The sequence below is a fragment of the Rhinopithecus roxellana genome, chromosome 14 (assembly GCF_007565055.1).
Source record: "Rhinopithecus roxellana isolate Shanxi Qingling chromosome 14, ASM756505v1, whole genome shotgun sequence".
Lineage (NCBI taxonomy): Eukaryota > Metazoa > Chordata > Mammalia > Primates > Cercopithecidae > Rhinopithecus > Rhinopithecus roxellana.
Genome location: NC_044562.1, coordinates 37,947,823 through 37,971,054, shown reverse-complemented (window position 1 = coordinate 37,971,054; position 23,232 = coordinate 37,947,823). Strand labels below are relative to the sequence as shown.

The window sequence follows — 23,232 nt, the reverse complement described above, 5'->3', positions numbered from 1 at the left end:
AAAAAAATTCTATGGTAGGAGTTTCATCTAGGTGAGAGGAAACAAAATGTCAATTTTGGGCAAGGTGTGGTGGCTCACGCCTATAACCCCAGCACTTTGGGAGGCCGAGGTGAGTGGATCACTTGAGGTCAGGAGTTCGAAACCAGTCTGGCCAACATGGTGAAACCCCGTCTCTACTAAAAATACAAAAATGAGCCAGGTGTGGTGGTGCACACCTGTAGTCCCAGCTACTTTAGAGGTTGAGGCAAGAGAATCACTTGAACCTGGGAGGCAGAGGTTGGAATGAGCCAAGATTACACCACCACACTCTAGCCTGGGCAACAGAGTGAGTTCCTATCTTAAAAAAAAAAAAAAAAAAAAAAATGACAATTTTGATCCATAAAGCAGATAATATGAGTTGTGCTTTTGGCCCGTTGTCAATTTATTGCCTCTCAGCTCCAAATCTACCCTTTTTGCTCCCTTTTGGGAAATCTGACAGAACCCTAAAATGTTTCTCCTTTGATAACCAGCATAATATCATGAAGGGTACTAAAGGGTTACAGTAAGAGGAAGAAGCTTTCTTCCTGGTTCCAGTGCTTTTTCTCATGGCTCCCATGGTGTGGCTGCCAGCAGTCAGCATCCTCATCCATGGGCACCTTCCCTGCCTGTGGTGCGAGGCTGACCCAAAGGCAGACACCCACCAGCAAGTTTCACTGGCATCCTGGTGGGTGATGTGAAAGTTGTCAGGTTCAAAATGGAGTCACTGTGTCAAACCTGACAAAATGGAGCCAGAAAGGTCACAAAGAGAGGGTTCTCATATACAATTTGCCTGAACAGAAGCTATCACAAGGACAGCTAGTAGCAGAAGGACAGCTAGCTGCATATACAAGAACAATTGCCCGATAACACTGTCTCATAAGCCCAATCCAAAACTGCAAGGGCCTAACTATCACTCCAAGATCACAAGTTCTACCTAGGAATTACTGACACTCACCAATCAAAACTCGCCAGCTCTTGTGAGTGTGCTTCCATCTAGGACATGATATGGAGCAGAGTATTCTAAGAATGTTTCAAAAAGAAAAAGGGTGGAAGCTAAGCCTTAAAGCACACCTGGATCTCCACAGAGAAGAACAGCAAAAAGCTTATCGAAGTCAGAGGGTGCATCAAGAATTGGAGTCAAAATGTCAATGGCAGGCTTTGAGGCTGCGTTGGAGTGGATGGGGAAGGTAATCCATTCCCTAATTCAACAACGGTTTACCAGCTCCTACCATGTACTGGGCTCTACTTAAGATAGTCTATAGTCGTGGAAAGGACTAAGTCCCTCCGCTTATGGAGTATACATTCTAGAGGAGGTACAGACAGTTATTTCAGAACAGATCCATAATGTAACCTCAGAAAGTAGCATGTACAATGAATAATAATAAAACAGTATGAAAGGATAGAGAGGGAAGGAGTGGAAACGTGCTAGGTTAGACGGAGTTGTGAGAGCCTCTCTGCAAAGGTTATGTTTGAGTAGGAACCTGAATAAAAGGTAAGGGAAGAACAAACTAGAGCTAGACAAGTGGGTGCTGTTATATTATGGAGGACATGGGTTTCGGGACTTGACTGACCAGGCTGGCAATAGAGAGCCATTGCAGTCTCTTTTTAGGGTGACCTTTAGTCTCAGTTTGCTGAAGACAGGCCCAGTTTACACCTTTAGTCTCAGTTTGCCCAAGCATAACTAGTAGAACTTTCACTCTCAATGGCATCTCAGTTTAGATGATAAATTATATTGCTATCCTGTTTATGATGCAGAGACATACAAAAGGCTATTTCATAAATGGTTCTGATGATAGGAACAGGATACATGAGAAGCAGGGGACTAGAGTCAGCAGTGAGGCTAGTTTAGCAGCTTTTTAAGAATGACACAGGCAACAGGAGACATGGGCCTGGATTCACAGAAAATGTTTGTAACAAAAGGTCGCCTCTACCTCTCTAAGGCATTGCTCTGATCATACTGCTGTCTTGTTCAGAAACATTTTCAAGCCCCCTATTGAAGTAGGCACAACTCTTCTTGGTTTCTAAAACCCTCGTCAATATACTCCAAACTATTTTCCAGCCTCTCTTAGCTACTTTGTAGCCATATGATTTGTGTGGCCAGTGAAATGTAAGCACAGCAGGAAACACAGTTAAGAGCTAAAGGGACAGGCAGTTAAGAGCTGGTGTGCCTCCTCCATCACTATCTCACACCCATGGAGCCCATGTGCTCTCACTGGCATAGCTATAAGATGGAGCACTACCTGACCCCCGTCAGACTTCATGTGAGCAAGGCCTAATCTTTGTTGGGTTAAGTCTCTGAGATTTCAACTTCCGTTTGTTTTGTCAGCTAGTATTAATTACCCTATCAGAGCCACCAATAGGTTCCAAAATATCTCCCCACTAAAATCTAGCCCTTTCTTTAAGACCAAAATCGAAAAAGTTTACATTTCATTTCTTAACTCCAACTGTAAGTACTCTCCTTTGAAGATGCATAGCATTCTCTATTGTTTAAACTATTTTTGGTCGGACATGATGGCTCACTGGTCCAAAAGCACAAAAGTAGACAATATAAAGAAAAGTAATGGGTAGGAAGTCATATATCAGGGAGCAGGGCAGATTCTAGCAAGCTAGAAACCACACACCTGGGTAGGGATTTAACAAGTACTATTGGGCTCATGCCTGTAATCCCAGCACTTTGGGAGGCCGAGGCAGGTGGATTACCTGAGGTCAGGAGCTCAAGACTAGCCTGGGCAACATGGTGAAACCTTGTCTCTACCAAAAATACAAAAATTAGCTGGGCGTGGTGACCTATGCCTGTGGTCCCAGCTACTGGTAAGGCTCACGTAAGCCCAGGAGATGGAGGCTACAGTGAGCCATGATCACACAACTGCACTCCAGCCTGGACAACACAGCAAGACCCCGTCTCAAAAAAAAATTTCAAAATGGTTAACCATGCCCTAAGAAAAGGATAACTAAAGATAAAAGAAAGGAAAGGAAAAGAAAGGAAAGGGTGCAATGAGCTTCAGACAGTACTTTATGCAATAAAAGCACCAGATTAGGGGAATGTTTCATACATATACAATGCTGTAACCCAAATGTTTCTGGTTTCTACAATTGCCATTAGGCTACACAACGGGGAGGGAAATATGAGCACAACATTTTCAAGCTAACAGGTGCAATAGGTGTTCTCAGAGTTGAAGCCTTCCCTTTGGGGAGAATAAGGGTGTGGCAAAGGCCTGAGAAGAATGCAGTTATAGATGACAGAGAGGAATGGCTCTGGGATATCTAGTCTAAGTGCCTTGGAATTTTCACATCAGGGACAGAGGTAATCTGAATGACATCTATTGTACTGGAGTCACTACAAATATCCAAAACACCCTATGTAACCCACGCCTCCTATACAACCACCTCATCACTGCCACCACCCTGACTTTTTAAGATCTCTGCATCGTCCATTCTGTTGCTGAGCTCTTTCTCCAAGTCTCATCACCACTCTAGGTGAAGAAAGGTAGTGAGGACTTTAATGTTTCCTTCTTACATTGCAGGGCAGAATATGTATCTCAGAACATTTTACAAATAGTGCTTCTCTAGCTAACCAAGACAAAGAGCCACACATGTGTCAGAAAATCATCTGGCAAATGATGCCTCACATCCTGCTGGCCTCACCTTGGATTCCAGATATGGCTGCAGTAAACAGTTCTGTACTAACTTCTCATACCAAGAAAATACCTTTTGCAGCCGGGCACAGTGCTTCATGCCTGTAATCCCAGCACTTCGGGAGGCCGAGGGGGGCGGATTACCTGAGGTCAGGAGTTCGAGACCAGCCTGGCCAACATGGTGAAACCCCGTCTCTACTAAAAATACAAAAATTAGCCAGGCGTGGTGGCATACGCCTATAATCCCAGCTACTCGGGAGGCTGAGGTAGGAGAATTGCTTGAGCCCGGGAGGTGGAGGTTGCAGTGAGCCGAGATCATGCCACTGCACTCCAGCCTGGCCGAGAGAGTGAGACTCTGTCTAGAAAAAAAAAAAGAAAGAAAAAAGAAAATGTCTTTTCCGTTCTGCAGTGGAATCCTCTAATGCTATAGTATGGGACTCTAGGAAGAGCCCACTCTGCTCACACACATAAGCAACCAGACAGGATGGGAGTCAACATCCCCAGGAACAATCTTTCACCAATACAGGATAAAAGATGAGAGATAAATGCTATTCCTTGACCCTCCTCAGGTGATCAATTCCAGGAAGCATTCTATAAGCTCAAAAGTCATGGCAGGACATACCAGTTGCCTACTGATAGCTCATGGTTGTATGGCTTTTCCTTCTTCCTAGTTTTACTCTCCTCAATCTCTTATTATTGCTTCTCAAATACACTACGTGCCCACAAGCCCTTGTTTCAGATACCTCGTGCACAGGAAAATAGGCTAGGAAAACATGTAAGTCAGTGCTCTTTCATTTCCATCTGCCCTTTCATTGTTCAACTCTAATCTTGTTCCATAAAAGATTGAAGACTCATGGGAGGGATATGAATGAGGTGTGCAGAAAGGGTGAGAATCAGGTCACCAGATCACAGGGGCTGAGAGCCACCAGTGCTGGTTTCAACTACAGCATTCACCTCTAGAAGCCTGAAGGTCTATAATGAAAATCACTCTACGTCTTAATTACTGCTGGAGAACTTATACCCACACTCTACATCTTAATTACTGCTGCAGAACTTATACCCAGGAACAAACTTTAATATTTAAATAAAAATTTTTTAATGAATGAATGTTTTTAAATATCTCTTAAAAAATCTAATTTCTTTTAAAAGACATAAAACTCAAAGGATACGGAATGAAAATTACAAGAGCCAGTCAAATATGAGCACAATATAAGGTTTTAAATCAGCCAACAAAAGCGTTTTAGACAATTACATGCCTTAGATTATTCAACTCAGCCACTGAATATTTACTCAGCAAGTACATTTAAATTTAACACACCAAAAAAACCTAATACCATTTTTTTCAATTTTAAAATTTGTCAAATTTTTTAAAAGAGAAAATATCTATTATTTCAGATTTACTTATAAACTAGAAACAAGATAAATACTTATTTGCAGAACTAAGAAAAAGCTTTGATTCTATTTTGTAGAAACTTTTGGTAATCTTGGTATTGTCAATACGAATAGGTACACAATTAAAACATGTACTTTGAAATGTCCAAGATCATACACTTAAAATTTTCATCCACGTTTATTTCAAAATATTAGTAATCATCTCTGCATAAAGCAGTCCAGATTCCATTACACAGTTTATGCTGAGCTCTTAAAATATGTTTCAAAACAAATAATATTTGAATTGAAACTCCACTTAAACTCAACTGTAGAAGTTATAATAGTTTAACTCAACAGCATTAAACTCAACATACCTAGACAGCAAATTTTATTCTGTGAAATCTAACCTGTACCCAACCATTCTGTACATACTTGAAAATTACCGCCTATAGTTATTTTATTGATATTATTCTTTCTAAGCTATGTATTTCATAGAATTTCTCCATCAGAAAAGAATCAAATGGAATTCAAAATTGTATAAAATTTAAAATCAGAAATTCAGTAACTTACTTTCAAGTTTGAAAAGTAGTAAACAAACATTATTATAAAAGAATAGAATATGATGGTATATTGGTAAATTACCATAGACAGCTGTGGTAGAAATCTTACTGGTATCTTGGATTTTTCTTTGCTGGACGATTTATCCTGTATGAAAAACATGAAAAAACAAAACTGTTTACTCCGTTAATGCTAAAATTGATTCACTCAACCAAATTTTACAGTGTTTATTATGAGCACACATCATCCAAAATATTCTAAAACATATTGTACAAATGGCATGATCTTGTATACAGAAAATCTTAAATAATTCATCAAAAAATATTAAAACTAGTCAATGAGTTCTTGTATCTAGCTAGGTTGCAGGACACAAGATCAATGCACGAAAGTCAAATGAATTTAGGATGTGCCAGGAGGGCAATGCATCCCAATTCCACAGGGAGAGGGCATGGAAGTTCTGCACCCAGGACCCTCCCAGGCCTCTCCCCATGTGTCTCTTCATGTGGTTTTTCCTGATGTGTATCCCTTATAATAAAACAGTAATCAAAAGTATTTAAAAAATCAATCGTATTTAATACAAAATTGAAATTAAGAGATGATTCCATTTACAATGGCAGGAAATGGAATAAAAGACTTAAGAATACATTTAACAAAAGAAGTGTAAGACCTATATAATGAAACCATAAAACATTATTGAAAAAAATTAAAGTTCTTAATAAACAAAAGGACAACCCATGTTCATGGATTGGGAGACTAATATTGTTAAGATGCAATACATCCTGAAAATATTCTACAGATTGAACACAATCCCTATCAAAATCCCAGCTTCCTTTTTTGTAGAAATTAACACATTGATCATAAAATTAACATGGAAATGTATCAAGAAGAATCAATCTTGAAAAAGAAGAACAAATTTGGCAGACTCACACTTCCAGATTTTATGACTTACTACAAAACTACAGTAATAAAGACTGCATTGTTCTAGCATAAGGATAAACAGAAAACAAGGAAATAGAATTAGGAGTTCAGAAATAAACCCAAACATTTATGGGCAATTGATTTTTCATGAGGGTTCCAAGACAATTTAATGGGGAATTGGGCATTTCTTCTGGGAGTCTGTCTGAATCTAATTTATTCAAAACTTACTTGGCCCCACCTCCCTTCTCTATAACTAAAACTTCATTTTTTTTCCTAGAATGGTCTACTTCCTAAGGTGAATATGTATTCTGGTTTTTCTCCCCCGGCAAGTTGCCGTAAGCAACATTTGAACCTCTTAGCAGTAACCTTAAGAGAAAAGTGCTAATCTCCTTTGCAGTAGAGAATAATTCCATGGTAGAAGTTTCATCTAGCTGAGAGGAAGCTTTTGTGGAAAATGACAATCTGATCTATAAAGCAGATAACATGAGTTGTGCTTCTGGCCAGTTGTCAATTTATTGCCTCTCAGCTCCATATTTGCCTTTTTTGCCCTCCTTTGGGATATGTAACAGGACATTGTAACATTTCTCCTTTGATAACCAGCATATTGTCATGGATGCCAAGAAGCACTGTAAGAGGAAGAGGCTTTCTTTCTGATTCCAGTGTTTTTTCTCATAGCTCCCATGGTGTGGCTGCCAGCAGTCAGCATCCCTGTCAATCTATGGTGTGAGGCTGACTCAGAGGCAGACACCCTCCAGCAAATTGCACCAGTATCCCTGTGGGCAGTTTTCTACAAGTTTCACTTACATCACAGAGGGAAGACTTCCTTTCAAACTTTCAGGATCCCAGCAGGTGGTTTTCACCTCCTAGCCCAGACCTGCATCTCCTCAGCAAATGTTTTTTCCATCCACTGGGCCACAGTCACACTTTCTCCCACAAGGTCTTAAATCTAAAGGCTTTGGGAAAGGGATGGCTCTTCTCTTTGAGCAGAGAGTCTCTGCTCCCTTAACATTCTGGTTAATATTAAAACTATGTTTCTGGCAGGACACAGTGGCTCACGCCTGTAATCCCAGCTCTTTGGGAGGCCAAGGTGCGCAGATCACGAGGTCAGGAGATCGAGATCATCCTGGCTAACACAGTGAAACCCCGTCTGTACTAAAAATACCAAAAAAAAAAAAAAAAAAAAAAATTAGCCAGGCATGGTGGCGGGCGCCTGTAGTCCCAGCTACTCAGGAGGCTGAGGCAGGAGAATGGTGTGAACCCGGGAGGGGGAACTTGCAGTGAGCCAAAATTGTGCCACTGCACTCCAGCCTGAGCGACAGAGAGAGACTCCATCTCAAAACAAACAAACAAACAACAACGAAAACTATGTTTCCATTCAATAAAGAGAGATGGCTTGGAGCAGACTATTCAAAAAAATACTTCACTCACGGTCTGTCCATTATCCCCTAAACTCTCTTTTCCAAAATAATGAGGTTATTTTCAATGTACATGTCCTCCATTCACAGACAATCTCTCTTTTCTCTCTCAGTCTAAAGATTTTCTGCTTATCTCTGGTGTCGTTTCCCCTATAAAAGCCGGGGTGGTATTTACTTTTATTTCTATTACTTGGCTTTTACTACATTTTTCACTACAACATCTTCCAAGTTTGTTCCTTGAGCACTCTCCCTTAGACCTAGAGGGAGTGGCTGCTCCTTATATCTGCTATTCCTCTCTTCTTTAGAGCTGTGCTGTCCTATGCACTAGATCCCTATAGCTACTGATCACTTGAAATGTGGCCCTTCTGAAGTGAGCTGTGTTGAAATGTAGATTATGAAGACTTACCACAAAAAAACAAAACATGCAAATTATTCCATTATATTAGTTTGCTAGGGCTCCCATAACAAAGTGGGTGACTGGGTGACTTAACAGAAATATGTTTTCTCAAAGTTTGAGATCCAGGTGTCAACAGGGTTGGTGCTTTCTGAGATCTCACTCTTTGTCAAGATGGCCATCTTTTCCCTATGTCTTCATATCATCTTCCCTCTGTCACGTCAAATTTCTTTTTTTATAAGGATACCAGTCATTTTGGATTAGAGTCTACCATCACAAGGTCAGTTTAACTTAATCATCTCTCTAAGGGCTCTATGTACAAATACAGTCATATTCTGACATACAGCAGGTAAAAATTTCAACGTATGAATTGGGCGGACACCATTTAACCCATAATACTCATTATTAATTATTTACATTGGTTACAGTACACTTTATATTTATTTCATTGAGTGCCAAGTGTTGTTCTAGGACATCTACATCTAATTTTCTTAAAAACTCTACAAAATAAGTAGTGTTGTACCACTTTTGTGCCTATTGTATAGATGAGGACTTCATTTATAATGTAGTCTCTGCTCTCACAAAACAAACATTCTGGTTAATATTAAAACTATGTTTCCATTCAATAAAGAGATAGCTTGGAGCAGAGTATTCAAAAAAACACTCCACTCACGGTCTGTCCATTATCCCCCAAACTCTCTTTTCCAAAGTAATGAGGTTTATTTTCAATGTACATGTCCTCCATTCATAGATAATCTCTCTTTTCTTTCTCTGTCTAAAGATTTTCTGCTTATCTCTGGTGTTGTTTCCCCTATAAAGGAGGAGGTGGTATTTACTTTTATTTCTATTAATTGGCCTTTAATACATTTTTTCACTCAACTACTAAAGGACATTGTTTTTGCAGCAGCAATTTGAAATTCTCTCTCTCTCTAATGTGCCTTTTGTTCTCTACTATTTTCACTAGTATGCAAACATGTTAAAATCCCATCTGAAAAAGTATCAGCCTTAATCCTATATTCCCCCTAGCAACTGCCCGATTTTTCTGCTCCCAATTTCTCCAGAATGTTCTCCAGTGAAGTATTTAATCCTTGCACATCACTCTCATCAAGAGGTCTGATTACCTCCACAATGCCAAGTCCTGTGGTAAATTCTCAGGCCTCACTTTACTCAATCTTTTAACAGTACTTTGACACAGTTGATCACTGTCTCCTTCTTGAATACTGTCTTCACTCAATTTCCAGAATGATTATATTTTTTATGCTCTTCCTAACTTCCTAATGAACACTTTCAGATTTTTCATTGCCAATTCCTTCTCATTTTTTTTAAGTTCATTTTTTAATTTACAAATAAAAATTGTATACATTTATGGTATACAATGTGGTGTTTTGATATACGTATAAATCATAGAATGGCTAAATCAAGCTAATTAACATATGCATTACCTCACATACTTTTTGTGGTATGAGCACTTAAAATCTACTCTAATAGCAATTTTCAAGGATATATTTTTATGAAGTCTAGTCATCATGATGTATAATAGACCTCTTGATCTTATTTCTCCTGTTGCTTCTCATTTTCTGATCTTCATGTGACAGATACCCCTCAGTCCTCAGGTATGTTTCCTTTCTAATTGACCCGATCCAGTCCAAATATTTTAAATATTATCCATATACTGGAATCTCCCAAATTTATCTCCCCAGGATTAACCTTTATCCTAAGGTCCCCATTCCTATATTTGATTTTTGCTATCTCCACTCAGAGGTCAAATAGACACCTCTAACTTAACATGTCCAAAATATTGCTTGATCAATAAATTCCCACAAACCCTACCAGAACTTCCCCATATTTTATTAAACTCAGTAAACGGCATCACCATTAACACCATTATTTAAGCTAAAATCCCTGGTACCATCCTTGATTCCTCCCTTTTTCTCATATCATACATTTAATTCATTAGCAAACCCTCTGAGCTTTACCTACAATATATATCCTGGATCTAACATCTCACAATATCCATTATTATTATAACCATGGTCTAAGGAACTGGAAAGCAAGCAGAGAGTGGAAAGAGAGATCAGGTGGAGAAAAAGAAAGAATGGGGGATGAAGAAGGAAAGGAGAAAGAATCCTGATTATATCATGTATCTGTTACATACCTGAATCTATTCTGATGTCCATTCTCTTTTTCTTTTTTTTTTTTTTTTTTGAGACGGAGTCTCGCTCTGTCGCCCAGGCTGGAGTGCAGTGGCCGGATCTCAGCTCACTGCAAGCTCCGCCTCCCGGGTTTACGCCATTCTCCTGCCTCAGCCTCCCGAGTAGCTGGGGCTACAGGCGCCTGCCACCTCGCCCGGCTAGTTTTTTGTATTTTTTTTTTAGTAGAGACGGGGTTTCACCATGTTAGCCAGGATGGTCTCGATCTCCTGACCTCGTGATCTGCCCGTCTCGGCCTCCCAAAGTGCCGGGATTACAGGCTTGAGCCACCGCGCCCGGCCCCTGATGTCCATTCTCTTAGACTTCCCAGTTCAGCAAACCAAAAAAAAAAACAATCTGTTTTATTTTTTGGAGTTTGAGTTCCACTGTACTTACTTGCAATAAAAAAAAAGCTTCTACTCTTGGTCATCAGTCTCAATGACTTAAAAATATATATGTGACTAAATCTACCTAACAGCCTAGTCCCTTAGTTGCTTAACCTCCTCATCTGTAACCTTGTCTTCCGCTTCATCTCTGCCAACCACTTTCATGGCAACCCCTCTAGGATCTTATCATTAAATATGGCAGCTCTTGTGAAATCTTGATTTTAAAACATTCTTTTCTCTGATCACCACATCCTTTGCTCCCAGCAAGTATGATCTGACGCCCTCCTATATTTCTTTGTTTTGATTGAGACCTCTAATATCAAACCTCCTTCTCAGTATCTATCTCCCTCTTATCTTCTCTTCCTCCTTGCCCAGTTTAGATTCTACAGTCCATAGTCACAACTACACCCTATCAAATACCCTCAACTCCCTCTGGTACATACTTAACTAAACCATAATCCCATTGGAATTCAACTACTTACCTTCTCTACGCTTGTACCCAAGTAGGTATATATTGCTCGAGGAAAATCACATCTCCAGTCCCACTGGATGCACTTTAAGTGCATGATTACTAATCTCTGACATTCAAAACTTTTGAGATTTTCTAATAAATTTGGTGTCCTAAGTTTTGTAATGACCTATCTCCAGAGTTTCTCACACATCACCATTTTAATATTTGAGAATGCCTCCATCTCCCTGTAACCAAGTCTACAGACCTACTTATGATCACACCTTTATTGTTCTTCTGTCCTTCATCTACAAGCAGTTGGGGACACCATCGCACCTACGATCACAGACCAATCCCTCCATCTCCTTTCACTTTATTGAAGACAGTGCTTTTCTGATAATCCCTTCTTCCTTGAATTAGCAATGCCTCCCTTTATACTACAGAACTCCCATCAACATTCAAATAAAGAATGCTCATTTTTATTTTTGTTTTTGTGTTACATTTAATCAGCATCTGCTGTTAATGGCAGCATGGTTTGGTTTTTGTTTGTTTGACGCAGAGTCTCATTCTGTCACCCAGGCTGGAATGCAGTGGCGTAATCTCGGCTCACTGCCATCTCCACCACCTGGGTTCAAGCCATTCTCCTGCCTCAGCCTCCCGAGCAGCTAGGATTACAGGCGTGTGCCACCACACCGGCTAACTTTTGTATTTTGAGTAGAGATGGGGTTTCGCTATGTTGGCCAGGCTGGTCTCGAACTGCTGACCTCAGGTGATCTGCCTGCTTCAGCCTCCCAAAGTGCTGGGATTACAGGCATGAGTCACCGCACCTGACCAGTTTGGTTCTTTTTAGACACTTTCCTCCTAGGATCTACAGTTTGCTTCTATTATCCACTACAGAAGGCCTGTGCTGATACTGCGATTGGATCGTTAATTCTTGCCATCATGTGACCTGCTGCCACTAGAACTGCAGAATGTTTCTAACTAGTTCAACATATTGGGTATCAGGGAGCGGCTTCCTCTGACTCCCAGGTTGCAGGAATTTCTTAATTCTGGAGATGTTGCTGATTCCTGTTTAAAATGCCTTCAGCAGAGGGAAATGAGAAAGAACAGAAGCATTGAGTTCTTCTACCATTAAAACAGCTTCTAACAGTTGTATGTCTGCCCAATTGAATTTGTTGCCAGCGAGAAGATCCTCTCCATGTTCTTTCAAAATCTTTTCAAAGATGGCCAAGTACCGAGTTTTAGCTTTCTTCATGACTGAGCAAGGTTCTCCTCTTTTTCTCAGTGGGCCAGTGCCATCATCATCATCAGGTCCAGGGTGCCCTCAGCACACATGTTGATCCTGACTCTCCTTCAGGTCCTTCCCACAGACACTGTACTTAGCAGCAAGGTAGCTGAGGATGGCTGTAGTCGGTGTCAGCATCATTCCATCAATTTGAAGCAAAGGCACTTGGCCAAAAAGCAGGCGTCTATCCTTCTGCAACTTTCCATATTATTATCTTGTTTCAATAAATTCTTCTTCAAACTCTATTCCAGCTGCAGCCAGCAGCCAGAGGACTGACTCCATCCTGCCCCTGACACTAAAGTAGTTGAGCTTGGGTTTGGCTGCCATGACTCCTGGCTCAGGGTTTTCTGTTCAGCTATCTGGAAGCTCCAAGAATGTTTATTTTTAAAAATAAAAGAGGCCAGGTGTGGTGGCTCATGCCTGTAATTGCAGCACTTTGGGAGGCTGAGGCAGGCGGATCATAAGGTCAGTAGTTTGAGACCAGCCTGCCCAATATGGTGAAACCCCATCTCTACTAAAAATACAAAACTTAGCTGAGCGTAGTGGCAGGCACCTGTAGTCCCAGCTACTCAAGAGGCTGAGGCAGGAGAATGGCATGAACCCAGGAGGTGGAGGATGCAGTGAGCCAAGATCGCACCACTGCACTCTAGCCTGGGTGACAGCGAGATTCCGTCTCAAAATAAATATACAAATAATAAAAAATAAATAAAAAGAAAAGGAAAACCTTCTTTGATTGTGCTTTCCACTCCAATTATCACCCAATTAATTTATCTGTCTCCTGAACCAAGATTGTCTGTGCACACTATCTATATTTACTCACGTCTCATTCTCTTCAAAATTAGGAAATATTTCAAACATACAGAAAATAATATCATGAACACTTGCGTATCTTCAACCCAATTCTTTGCCATCCTGGAATTTTGTGTTTATCATTCCTAAGCAAATTTTTACTACACTTATTACTACATATGATTGTCAAACAACCTAAGATATTGTTACTGCATGATTTTTAATTTTATATAAATGCCATCACACAATTTGTATCCTTCTGCAACATGCTTTTTAATATTACGTTTTTGAAATTTATGCCCATTAATACACGTTTCTCAATGATTTTCACAGCTGTATAGTACTCTGTGAGCATAGTACAATGTATCCATTCCATTCCCTAGCAAATGAACATTTAACTTATTTCCTATGTTTCTGTATTACAAAAGATGTCTCAGCGAACTCCTTGGGCATGTATTTTAGTACAAACACACACAATTCTTAGGCATGTATCTCATATATACACACATACATGTGTATATATAACATAAATATATATGTGCATCTCTGTTTTTGTCCCTTTAATTCCATTGGTTTATTATCTGTAAAAAAAAAAATTATTATATTGCCTAACTTACTATGATTCCTGATAGGTCTTGAAATCTGTAGGGCAATTCCCTCCACTTTACTGTTCTTAAAAATTATCATAAACAATCTTGATCTTTTCCTACCATGTGAAATTTAGGATCTACATTGCATAAACTTTTTAGGACAATGACAGGAACACATTGAATACTGAGTCTTCTCTCTTTTGAGCACAATATATTTCTTTACTTATTCAGATTCTGGGAGCATATCCTTCAGAAACATTTTGTAGTAGTCTTCATAAGGGTGTCATATGTCTTTTTTAGATTTATTCTTAGGTATAAATATTTTAAATGAAAAATTCATCTTAGGACCTCAACAACTGTTAATCCAACTGATTTATGGACAGGGAACTGTCTATGAAGATTGCATCCATTTATAATAATGTCTGTGATGGTTGTACTCTGCCTCAGATCAAGTCTTTACCCTCTTCTTCCTGCTCTGTGCCTGGGAGGTTGAATTCTACAGATGGACATCATCTGTGCCCTCAGTTCTCTGACTTCTGATAGGGATTAACCAAAAAAGTCACCAGGAGGAGACTGAAGAGCAGGAGGACAGAAAGTTTAGGATATTTGTTTCCCAGTCTTTCCTATTCTCTGTAGTTCTGATAGTGGCTGAATTCTTCCAGACCTCAGCTCCTGTCAGGAAGCTATCATTCAAAGTATCTAGCACTCATCAGGGTCTGAGAATAATGTTCAGTTTCAATGACCAATCAGGCCTAACCATGGTAATGGCATCCTACTGTCCTACTGCTGTTAATCCTTGAGTGTCTCTTTATCCCTCATGGTTCCCTTAACCTTACCGACACCTCTACAAATGGTCTTTTTATAATTGTTCTTCAGTTAAGTCCTTTTGAGTATGCCATCTGTCTTCCGTTAGGATCCTGACTAACATAATTTTACATTCTAACTTAAAATTGCTAAAGAGTCTAGGCCTTCCTTAAATAGTCTGGCTTTGCATTTTGTTTTTACTTCGCTGATTTTCACCTACTTGACTACTGGAAGAGACGTCATAAACCTGGTATAGCTCAAATATTAACTATCCTGATCAAATGACTAGAATCTATAAATGTGTCTGGTTAAATCAACAAAAACCTCTCAAAATTTAGTAGTACTGATTTAAATATAGTTGTCAATTGTCGCATGTTTGAGTCGTTAAAGTTATCACTATGCTGTTGGTCTCATATCTAACTTTTTTCATTCTTTCCCCTTTTTAAGCAATGACACTTTAAAAACATGATGAAGGAAAACGGAATGAGCATGACATCGTATAAACATAAATTACTTGATTCCATAACTAGAAAAAGTGCTGTGGTAGAAAAAGACCGACAGCTTTTTCCTCTTTTCTGCCCACAATCTGTAGTATATCTGTGGGGAGCTTCCCGGTCTTTGGATATTTGTGCTTTTAAACCTCTGAAAGTTTTTCAACTGATACTAAAAATGCCTTTTAAAGTTTTAACTCATTTTAAAAATGAAATGAGCAATTGCAAAATATTTATATTTCTTCTAAATACCTAATTTAAGAGAAAAGCCCAGACTGCTATTCCTAAAAAATTCCATGTCACTCTCAACCTTCCACTAATGAGATGAATATGTTAAAATCTCCTTCAGCAAATATGATTTTACCACCTGCTCACTTTCTCAAACTGAATGAATATACAAGTAAATGTCACATAAAAAATGGCATTTCCAAAAGTTTAATCCATTCTGTTTGTTTTAGGTTAAAATATAAAAACTTTCATCCTTCCAAAGGAAAACTACATTCTAAATTAGCATAAATGAAAGTCTCAAGATTAGTTTTTAAATTACAAATCAACCAAAACAGTGATAGAGGGCCCTCTGCTGTTCAAAAATAGTAAGTGGAAAATGGAAATCATGTCCATTCTTTTAAGATCCCGCTGCCTCTTCAATTAATCACAACCTTTCAGGAGGGGGAGTGAGAGACTAGGGTGTCATTTCCCAACATTACTTTTATAAAGATGAAGTAAAATTTAGAACTTAACGGCTGATTGGTTTTTAGTGGATATTTTTTAGTCGTAGATGGGTAAGTTAGGGGAATTGTGAAAAACAGCCATTGAGAAATAACATTGGAAACGTAATAGAAGTGTATTTTAAACTCTAACAACGTAGGATATGGTTCAAGATCTGACCAAAGACTAAATTTGGGCAAGAAGCAAAGAAGCTGCTCAATATATAATAATGGTGACGGTAACAAATGTCATTTTAAAAATCTGATCACATTAATATCACGTAGAAAAAAATTCCTAGTAAGAGGTATTAAACAATTGCTCAGTGTTTTGGGTTACTTGTATCTGAATTCTTTGTTTCTTGCTTGCTCATTTACTCTTTTATTATTAATACCAATACTAATTATACTTTAGCATATGAATAAAATTGTCCATTTCTCAATTCTTAAGTTACACTTATTTTTTTTTTTAAAGGCTCAAATCAAATTTTCTTGGGCATTTCAGGTATTAATTACTTGATTAATTAACCAATTAGGATCTTCACATAATTCTGTGAGGAATGTACAACTCAATGGATAGGAGACGAAATCCGTCTTAATACTGTTTCCACAGTAAATTCTACTACCGAAAAAAGCATTATAAAGCAATTAAAAAGAAATAATTATAGTTTCATATTGTTTAAAAGCTAAATGAAATTTGCAGGCTTAAAAACAACTGTTTTTCTTCCACGAGGTTTATAGGGTCTTTTTCCTTATTCATCACTACGTAGAAAGCTAGGGTTGTTTTCGAGTTAGCCAGAATAATGCCCACGCTTAATATCTTCTCATTCTGTGCTGATATTAAGACGATTGGCCATCGTTCTGCCTTTCTTTCTGTTAGTTGCTCTTAAGTCAATGAAGAAAGAATTCTTATACAGAAGAAAAAGGAAAGAGAAAGAAAAAAGAGAAAAGCAGCTACTGCAAAGTACATCTTTTATCACATACTATGGAATATCATCTTAAGAAGTGCCATTTGTCACTTACCAAGGCCTTTCATGTATAGCATAATACTGTTATGGTATGGGATGGTATCTTATTTGAAATTGACAACAACCTCAGAAAGAAGAAAAGTTGTTCTGGTGTCTGGTGTTTCCCCCGCTCTGCATAAGAGGTGGGAGAATTAAGGTTTAGAAAGACTAGGAGATTTGCCCAAAGTCACACGGCTAGGAATTGGCTTCGATTCCCACCCTAGAACCCAAACCCGCGGCAACTCGCAGAGCCGCCTCTCACCCAAGCACACCTCTATTAGCATTCTGGGGGTGCTCTGGGCTGTGGCTCCCCCTGCTGGCACGCCACTGGGCTGCTAGGTTTGGTTGTTACGACGACCAAGGGCGAATAGCTGGGAAAGGAACGTATAAAGGCATTCGCGGAAAGCGCTCAGAAACCCAGGCCATAAGTGGAGTGAAGGAAGCTGTACACCGCGGAGTCACAGCTGGGGAGTTCGGTGGGCAGGACGGGCTTCCACCACTTCTGAAACGCCTGGGAAGCGTCGCGGCGGCGGCGAGGCTGGCAAAGAGCAGCCCTCTCACCTGCTCGCTGCTCATGGCTGTGAGGACGCGCTGGCCTCACCGGCGCTTCTGGGTCGCTCCGGCCGCAGAACCCCTAGAACCATAGAGGCGGCGCCCCGGGACCTGCCGGCGGACTCAGCTATCTCCGCGCCAGGGCCGTCCAGCGTCCCGGCAGTGTTTGTTGCTAAGCAACAGGCCGGCGCAGGTTCCATTTCCGGTTATCTGTTGCTTCTGGGGCTGGACCCGGAAGCTGGCGTGCGCTCCCGCAAAAGGAGCTTTCCGGGATGCCTCTGCTAGGGTGGTGAGGTCTAAGGTGTGCGTTGAACAACCAAGAACACTGGGTGGGTCCCTCCAGTATCCTCTGATTACTGAAGTAGATCCTCACACTTCCGCACACTCCTTCTAACTGAGCTGGGTGCCCGGGACCGCTGCCTTAACCCCTCAGAGGTCTCGGAGAAACACTGGAATGAAATGATTACAAATTTCATTGCTAATGTGGGCGAGTGGAATAATGCGAACAAAGCATGCAAAGGCAGGAGCCAGTAAACACCTTTCGTCATTCATGTGCTTCCAAACCCTGTGCTGTTGACTCTTCCCACACTCTAGAAAACTATCCTTTGGAAGAATACCAGTAATTCTTCCAACAATTCTTGAAACCAACATTCACAGATGGTTTACTACATGAAAAGTGGTGTGCTAAGCCCAAATGTGACCAAGACATAATTCTTTAGCCACAGGCTAGGCGGGTGTCCAAGCAAGCACTTAGCATGTAGTGGAGACGGTGCTAGGAATGGCAGTCCTCAGGTAGAACATAAAGCACCAGCTAATTCTCTCACGGAGGGTATGGAAGGGATGTGGAAGCTGAAATGTGAAGGAAGAAGAAATGCCAGGCGAAGAATACCAGGCAAAAAGCAGGTCACATACAAAGACCTGGGACAAGACAGCATAGCTATTGGAAGTAGTGAAAATGGTTCTGAAAGGTTGATGAGTAGGTTTGGGTAAAGGGGATTGGAGCCAGTCTAGAGATGAAGCTGAGGTGATAAGCAGGTGGTAGATCTTAAAGGACCCTATAAAAGGGCAGGAGTTTGGATGTCAAAAGCGACCTCCACTGAAAAGTTTTATTCTAAGAAATGGCAGAATTCCATCCTGAAATTAACAAGGAACCTCAAGTGGTCATAAATAGCCAAAACAGTCTTGAAATTAAAGGACAAAGTTGGAGTACTCACAGTTTTTGATTTCAGAACTTACTACAAAACTATAGTGACCTTAACAATTTATTTTCAACAATGATGCTGGGAAAACTAAATGTCCATATGCGGAAGAAATGCAGTTGGACCTTTACCTAAAATCATCATATACAAAATTATCTCAAAATTGATCAAAAATGTAACTGTAAGGTCTTAAACTATAAAACTCTTAGAAGAAAACTTAGAAGAACCGCTTCACGACATTGGATTTGGCAGTGATTTCTTGGACATGACACCAAAACGACAAGGAAAAAATATACAATTTGGTTGCATCAGCATAAAAAACCTTTGTGCTATCAAAGAATATCAAAGTATCAAAGAATACTCTCATCAGTAAAAAGACAGTCCACACAGGCCAGGTGCGGTGGCTCACGCCTGTAATCCCAGCACTTTGGAAGGCGGAGGCGGGTGAATCACCAGGTCAGGAGATCGAGACCATTCTGCCTAACATGGTGAAACCCCATCTCTATTAAAAATACAAAAAAAAAAAAAAAAAAAAAAAAAAAAAATCAGCCAGGCGCGGTGGCGGGCACCTGTAGTTCCAGCTACTCAGGAGGCTGAGGCAGGAGAATGGCATGAACTCGGGAGGGGGAGGTTGCAGTGAGCTGAGATTGTGCCACTGCATTCCAGCCTGGGCAATAGAGTGAGACTCCATCTCAAAAAAAAAAAAAAAATCCACAGAATGGAAGCAAATATTTGCAAATCTGATGAAGCATTAATGTACAGAATATTAACAAGTGTTAATGAGGGTGTAGAGAAATTGGAACTCTTGTGCACCACTGGTGAGAATGTAAAATGGTGCAGCTGGTATGGAAAACAGTATGGCAGTTCCTCCAAAAATTAAAATAGAAATACCTTATGATCCAACAATTCCACTTCTGGTACAAACCCAAAGAAGTGAAAGCTGGGACACAAACATATATATATATATATGCTCATATTTATAGCAGCATTATACACAATAGTCAAAAGGTGAAGCAACCCAAATGTCCCTTGATAGACAAATGCATAAACAAAATGTAACATATATATTCAGCCTTTTTAAAAGGAAGAAAATTCTGACACATTGCCACATCTCTACATCTGCTACAACATGGATAAAACTTGAAGACATTATGACAACTGAAATTGGTCAGTCACAAAAGAAAAAAGATACTGTATGATTCCACTCATCTGAGATAGGTAGAGTAACCAAATGTATAAAGAAAGAAATTAGAATGGTGGTTACCAGGGACTGGAAGAGGGAGGGCCAAGAAAGGGAATGAGGGAACTAATGTTTAATGGGTATGGAGTTTCAATTATGCAAGATGAAAAAAAATTTGAAGATGAATGGTGGTGATGGTTGCACCACAATGTGAATGGACTTCATGCCGCTGAATCGTACACTTGACAGTGATTAGAATGGTAAATTTTATGTTATATATGTTTTACCATAATTTTAGAAATTTGTTATAAATATCCTTAAAATAAGAGGAGGAAAACTGAAGCCAAAAATAAAGAAGGAAAAATGACAGGACCATATTCCCATTTTACAGAAATCACCCTAATATCAGCATGGTAGAAGGATAGGAGGTAGGTGGGACTGGCGGTAACAGAGAGACCTGTTAGAAGACTATTACAAGAGTACAGTGAGGGATGAGGATGGCTGGAACTGAGCCAATGACAGTAGGAATGGAGCAGATACATTCAAGAGATATGCGGGAAATGACTTCATTAAGAAGTAGATGTTTACGGTAAAAGTAGGTTGAGGATCATTTTACTGCTTTGGATACCTGAATGGATGGTGGTATTATTCACTGAGTAAGAAAAAGGAGAAGAATAAACAGGCTTTACAGAGAAAGTGATGAGTCCAGCATTGGGCACGTTGAGTGTGAGATAGCTATAGGACATGGAAGTGTGTATATGGCTAGTAGATATTGCACATATTGGTCAGAGTTCAGAAGATAATTCCTGGGCTAAGGACATGGATCTGAGGCTAACATATAAATGACATCTGAATCCATGAACATACATGAAATGGTTTGAGGAGTGTGTAGGGACAGAACAGCAAGGAACCTAGTAAGGAAAAAACTAAAACCTAAACACTACCAATCTTTATGAACTGGATAGAGGGGGATCCTGCAAAGAAAACTGAGAACAAGTTAGCTAGAGATAACAGGGAACTCAGAGTATAGAATCATAAAAACCAAGAAAAACAATATTTCAGGAAAAAGAATATAGAGAACAGTATCAAAAGCTTCTGACAATATGTAATCTAAGGATTTAAAAGTATCCATTGGATAGAGTGCCAAATAAGTCATTGGTGAACGTGGCAAAGGAGTTTCAGTACAATGCAGTGGGAGGATTTGGTGCCAGATTCCAGAGGCTGAAGAGTGAAAGGAGGGAGACCACCAGAATAGACAATCTTCAGAAAGTTTAGGTTATGAACAAGGGAGAGAGACTGGGGACTGAAAGGATTCAGGGAGAGAGGCACTATATTTTTTCAAATAGGAAAGTTTTGTTTGTGTTTAAATGCAAACAGGAAAGGAGAAGATGAAGATAGAGAAAAAAGTAAAAGGAGATAGGATTAATTTCAGACGGAGAGATCTTGTAAGAACACTTCGTAAAAGGAAGAAGGAGGAAGGATGAGTGGAAATATGGGTGTTTAAAGCTTGCTTGTGTGTAGTTGGGGACATTCCTCCCCCCCAAAGAAAATGAATTTTATTTTCTCTGTGGTATAGAAAGCAAAATCACCTTCCAAGAATGAAAGGAAAGGTAGGAGGCAGGGGATGGTCAAAAATTTGAGGAGGAAGAAGTTTCAATAACTATGTGGCAGAAATGGAGAGAGAACAAAAGTGATTAAAGAAATAGAGGAAAAGTTCAGCTGAAATTGAAGCTTCTGAATCAGCGACAATCCACTTGGCTCTGCACCTCTCTCCAAAGGTCTTCAACAGACCAGACTTAGGTTCAGAGAAGACAAACACATAGTGTCTTTCCCAGGCTGGTATAACAGGAGAACAGAGCAAGAGAATGAAGAATCTGATAAGAGTGAAGTTGAAATAAAAAATCACAGAAACTAAAATAATGAGTAGAGGAAGAAAGGACTGTTAAATACGGAGAAAGGGAATGGAATGGAGAGGGTCTCAGAGAGGGTGACATAGTGGGAGAAACTAACTCTCAAAACACAAAGTGAAGGAGTGAGGGTATTGTCTCTGTGATTTCAGAAGTGGAGCAATTCCAGGTGTTGAGAATGTCCCCAGTGTGCCCACAGAAGTGGGGACTGAAGTGAAGGACTTTGCCGTGGAAGGCCAAGGAACTCAGTTCCTCAAGCTATGGCTGTTCCCATGGATGCTGAAGTAGCAGAGTGGAGGGGAGAACTGTGAGCCAATGTCTTCAACAAATGAAGCTGAGTCAAGGAGAGGAGATGCTATGAGCCTAAGATTAGTAGGAATTCATAGTGGAAAACAGAAGATAAATGTTGCAGACCCCATCTCCCAAATTTGAAAGAATGGAAAAGCCTACACAGAAACAGATTTGAGGGAGAGACAAATTTCATTAAAGACCTGGAGAAAAGAATAGGGTTCTGAGAATGGGTTGAAGCCGTAGTTTTGTTTCATAGCCTAAGGGTGCAGTGATAAGATTTGAAAGCCAGTAAAGTACTAGGGGGTTCAGAAGCAACAAGCACTTAGAAAGTTAGAGTACAAGAAAAAAACAAGATTGCCTCAAGGGTTTATTCTATAGGCAATAACCAACAGATCTAAAGGTGTACTAGGTTTAGTGGCTGCCAACCTGATATCAAAAGAACTAGTCCCAGCAGTTCCCTGATGTTTAGAAGGAGTTTCAGATTCTTGGTAAAAGTTCAAGGTTAACTGGATTGCTTCATGGAGGGTCATAGTCCACATGAGCAGGCCAGGAGACATTGAGGGATTCACAGCAGCAGCACGAGACAGAGATGAGCCTAAACATTAGTCATCCACCTTCTACTCTTTACCATCTGCCAGCTTTCCTTCTTCAATCCTCTATCTCACTGTCCATTCACTTCAATCTCAAAAGCCATCGTTGAAATATACAAACATCAGGCTCTTCCGACTTGCTACATTGCCTCCACTAGGCCGCCGTATATAGCTCCCCTGGAGTCAACCTCTGAATTGCAGAATCCTGTTTCTAAATTTGTCTTTGGGTGGGTATCTTGCCAGAATTATGGAAGGAAAGTATTTTTTAAAAAATTGGCAAGGACAATTCCTTTGTATTTGTCAGTTATCGTGATCCCTGTCAAGCAAGAGGAATATGGCTCTTAGGACTGAGTTCTTAGAGTAATTCTCACAATAATCAGTAATGTCACCAATTATACTGAGTGCTGAGATGGGAGAAATAAGCAAACTAATCTCTGTCACCGCTGTTCAGGTTAAGACCAGCTCAAAATCCTGACAAGAATATAGTTCTCAAAATGCTCTGAATGAAGTT

General features: G+C 39.9%; 1 protein-coding gene across 1 annotated transcript in view; it reads right to left on the bottom strand.

Moving 5' to 3' along the window:
- DNAH7 (dynein axonemal heavy chain 7) overlaps positions 1–17,703 on the bottom strand; it is a 344,384-nt gene extending 326,681 nt beyond the window's left edge. The window contains exons 1-2 of the mRNA XM_030916210.1: positions 17,564–17,703; positions 5,667–5,729 (exon numbers count right to left, since the gene is read on the bottom strand). Coding sequence (XP_030772070.1) covers positions 5,667–5,729; positions 17,564–17,578 — 78 coding nt within the window. The 5' untranslated portion in view covers positions 17,579–17,703. The remainder of the gene's footprint in view (positions 1–5,666; positions 5,730–17,563) is intronic.
- Positions 17,704–23,232: the final 5,529 nt, after the last annotated feature.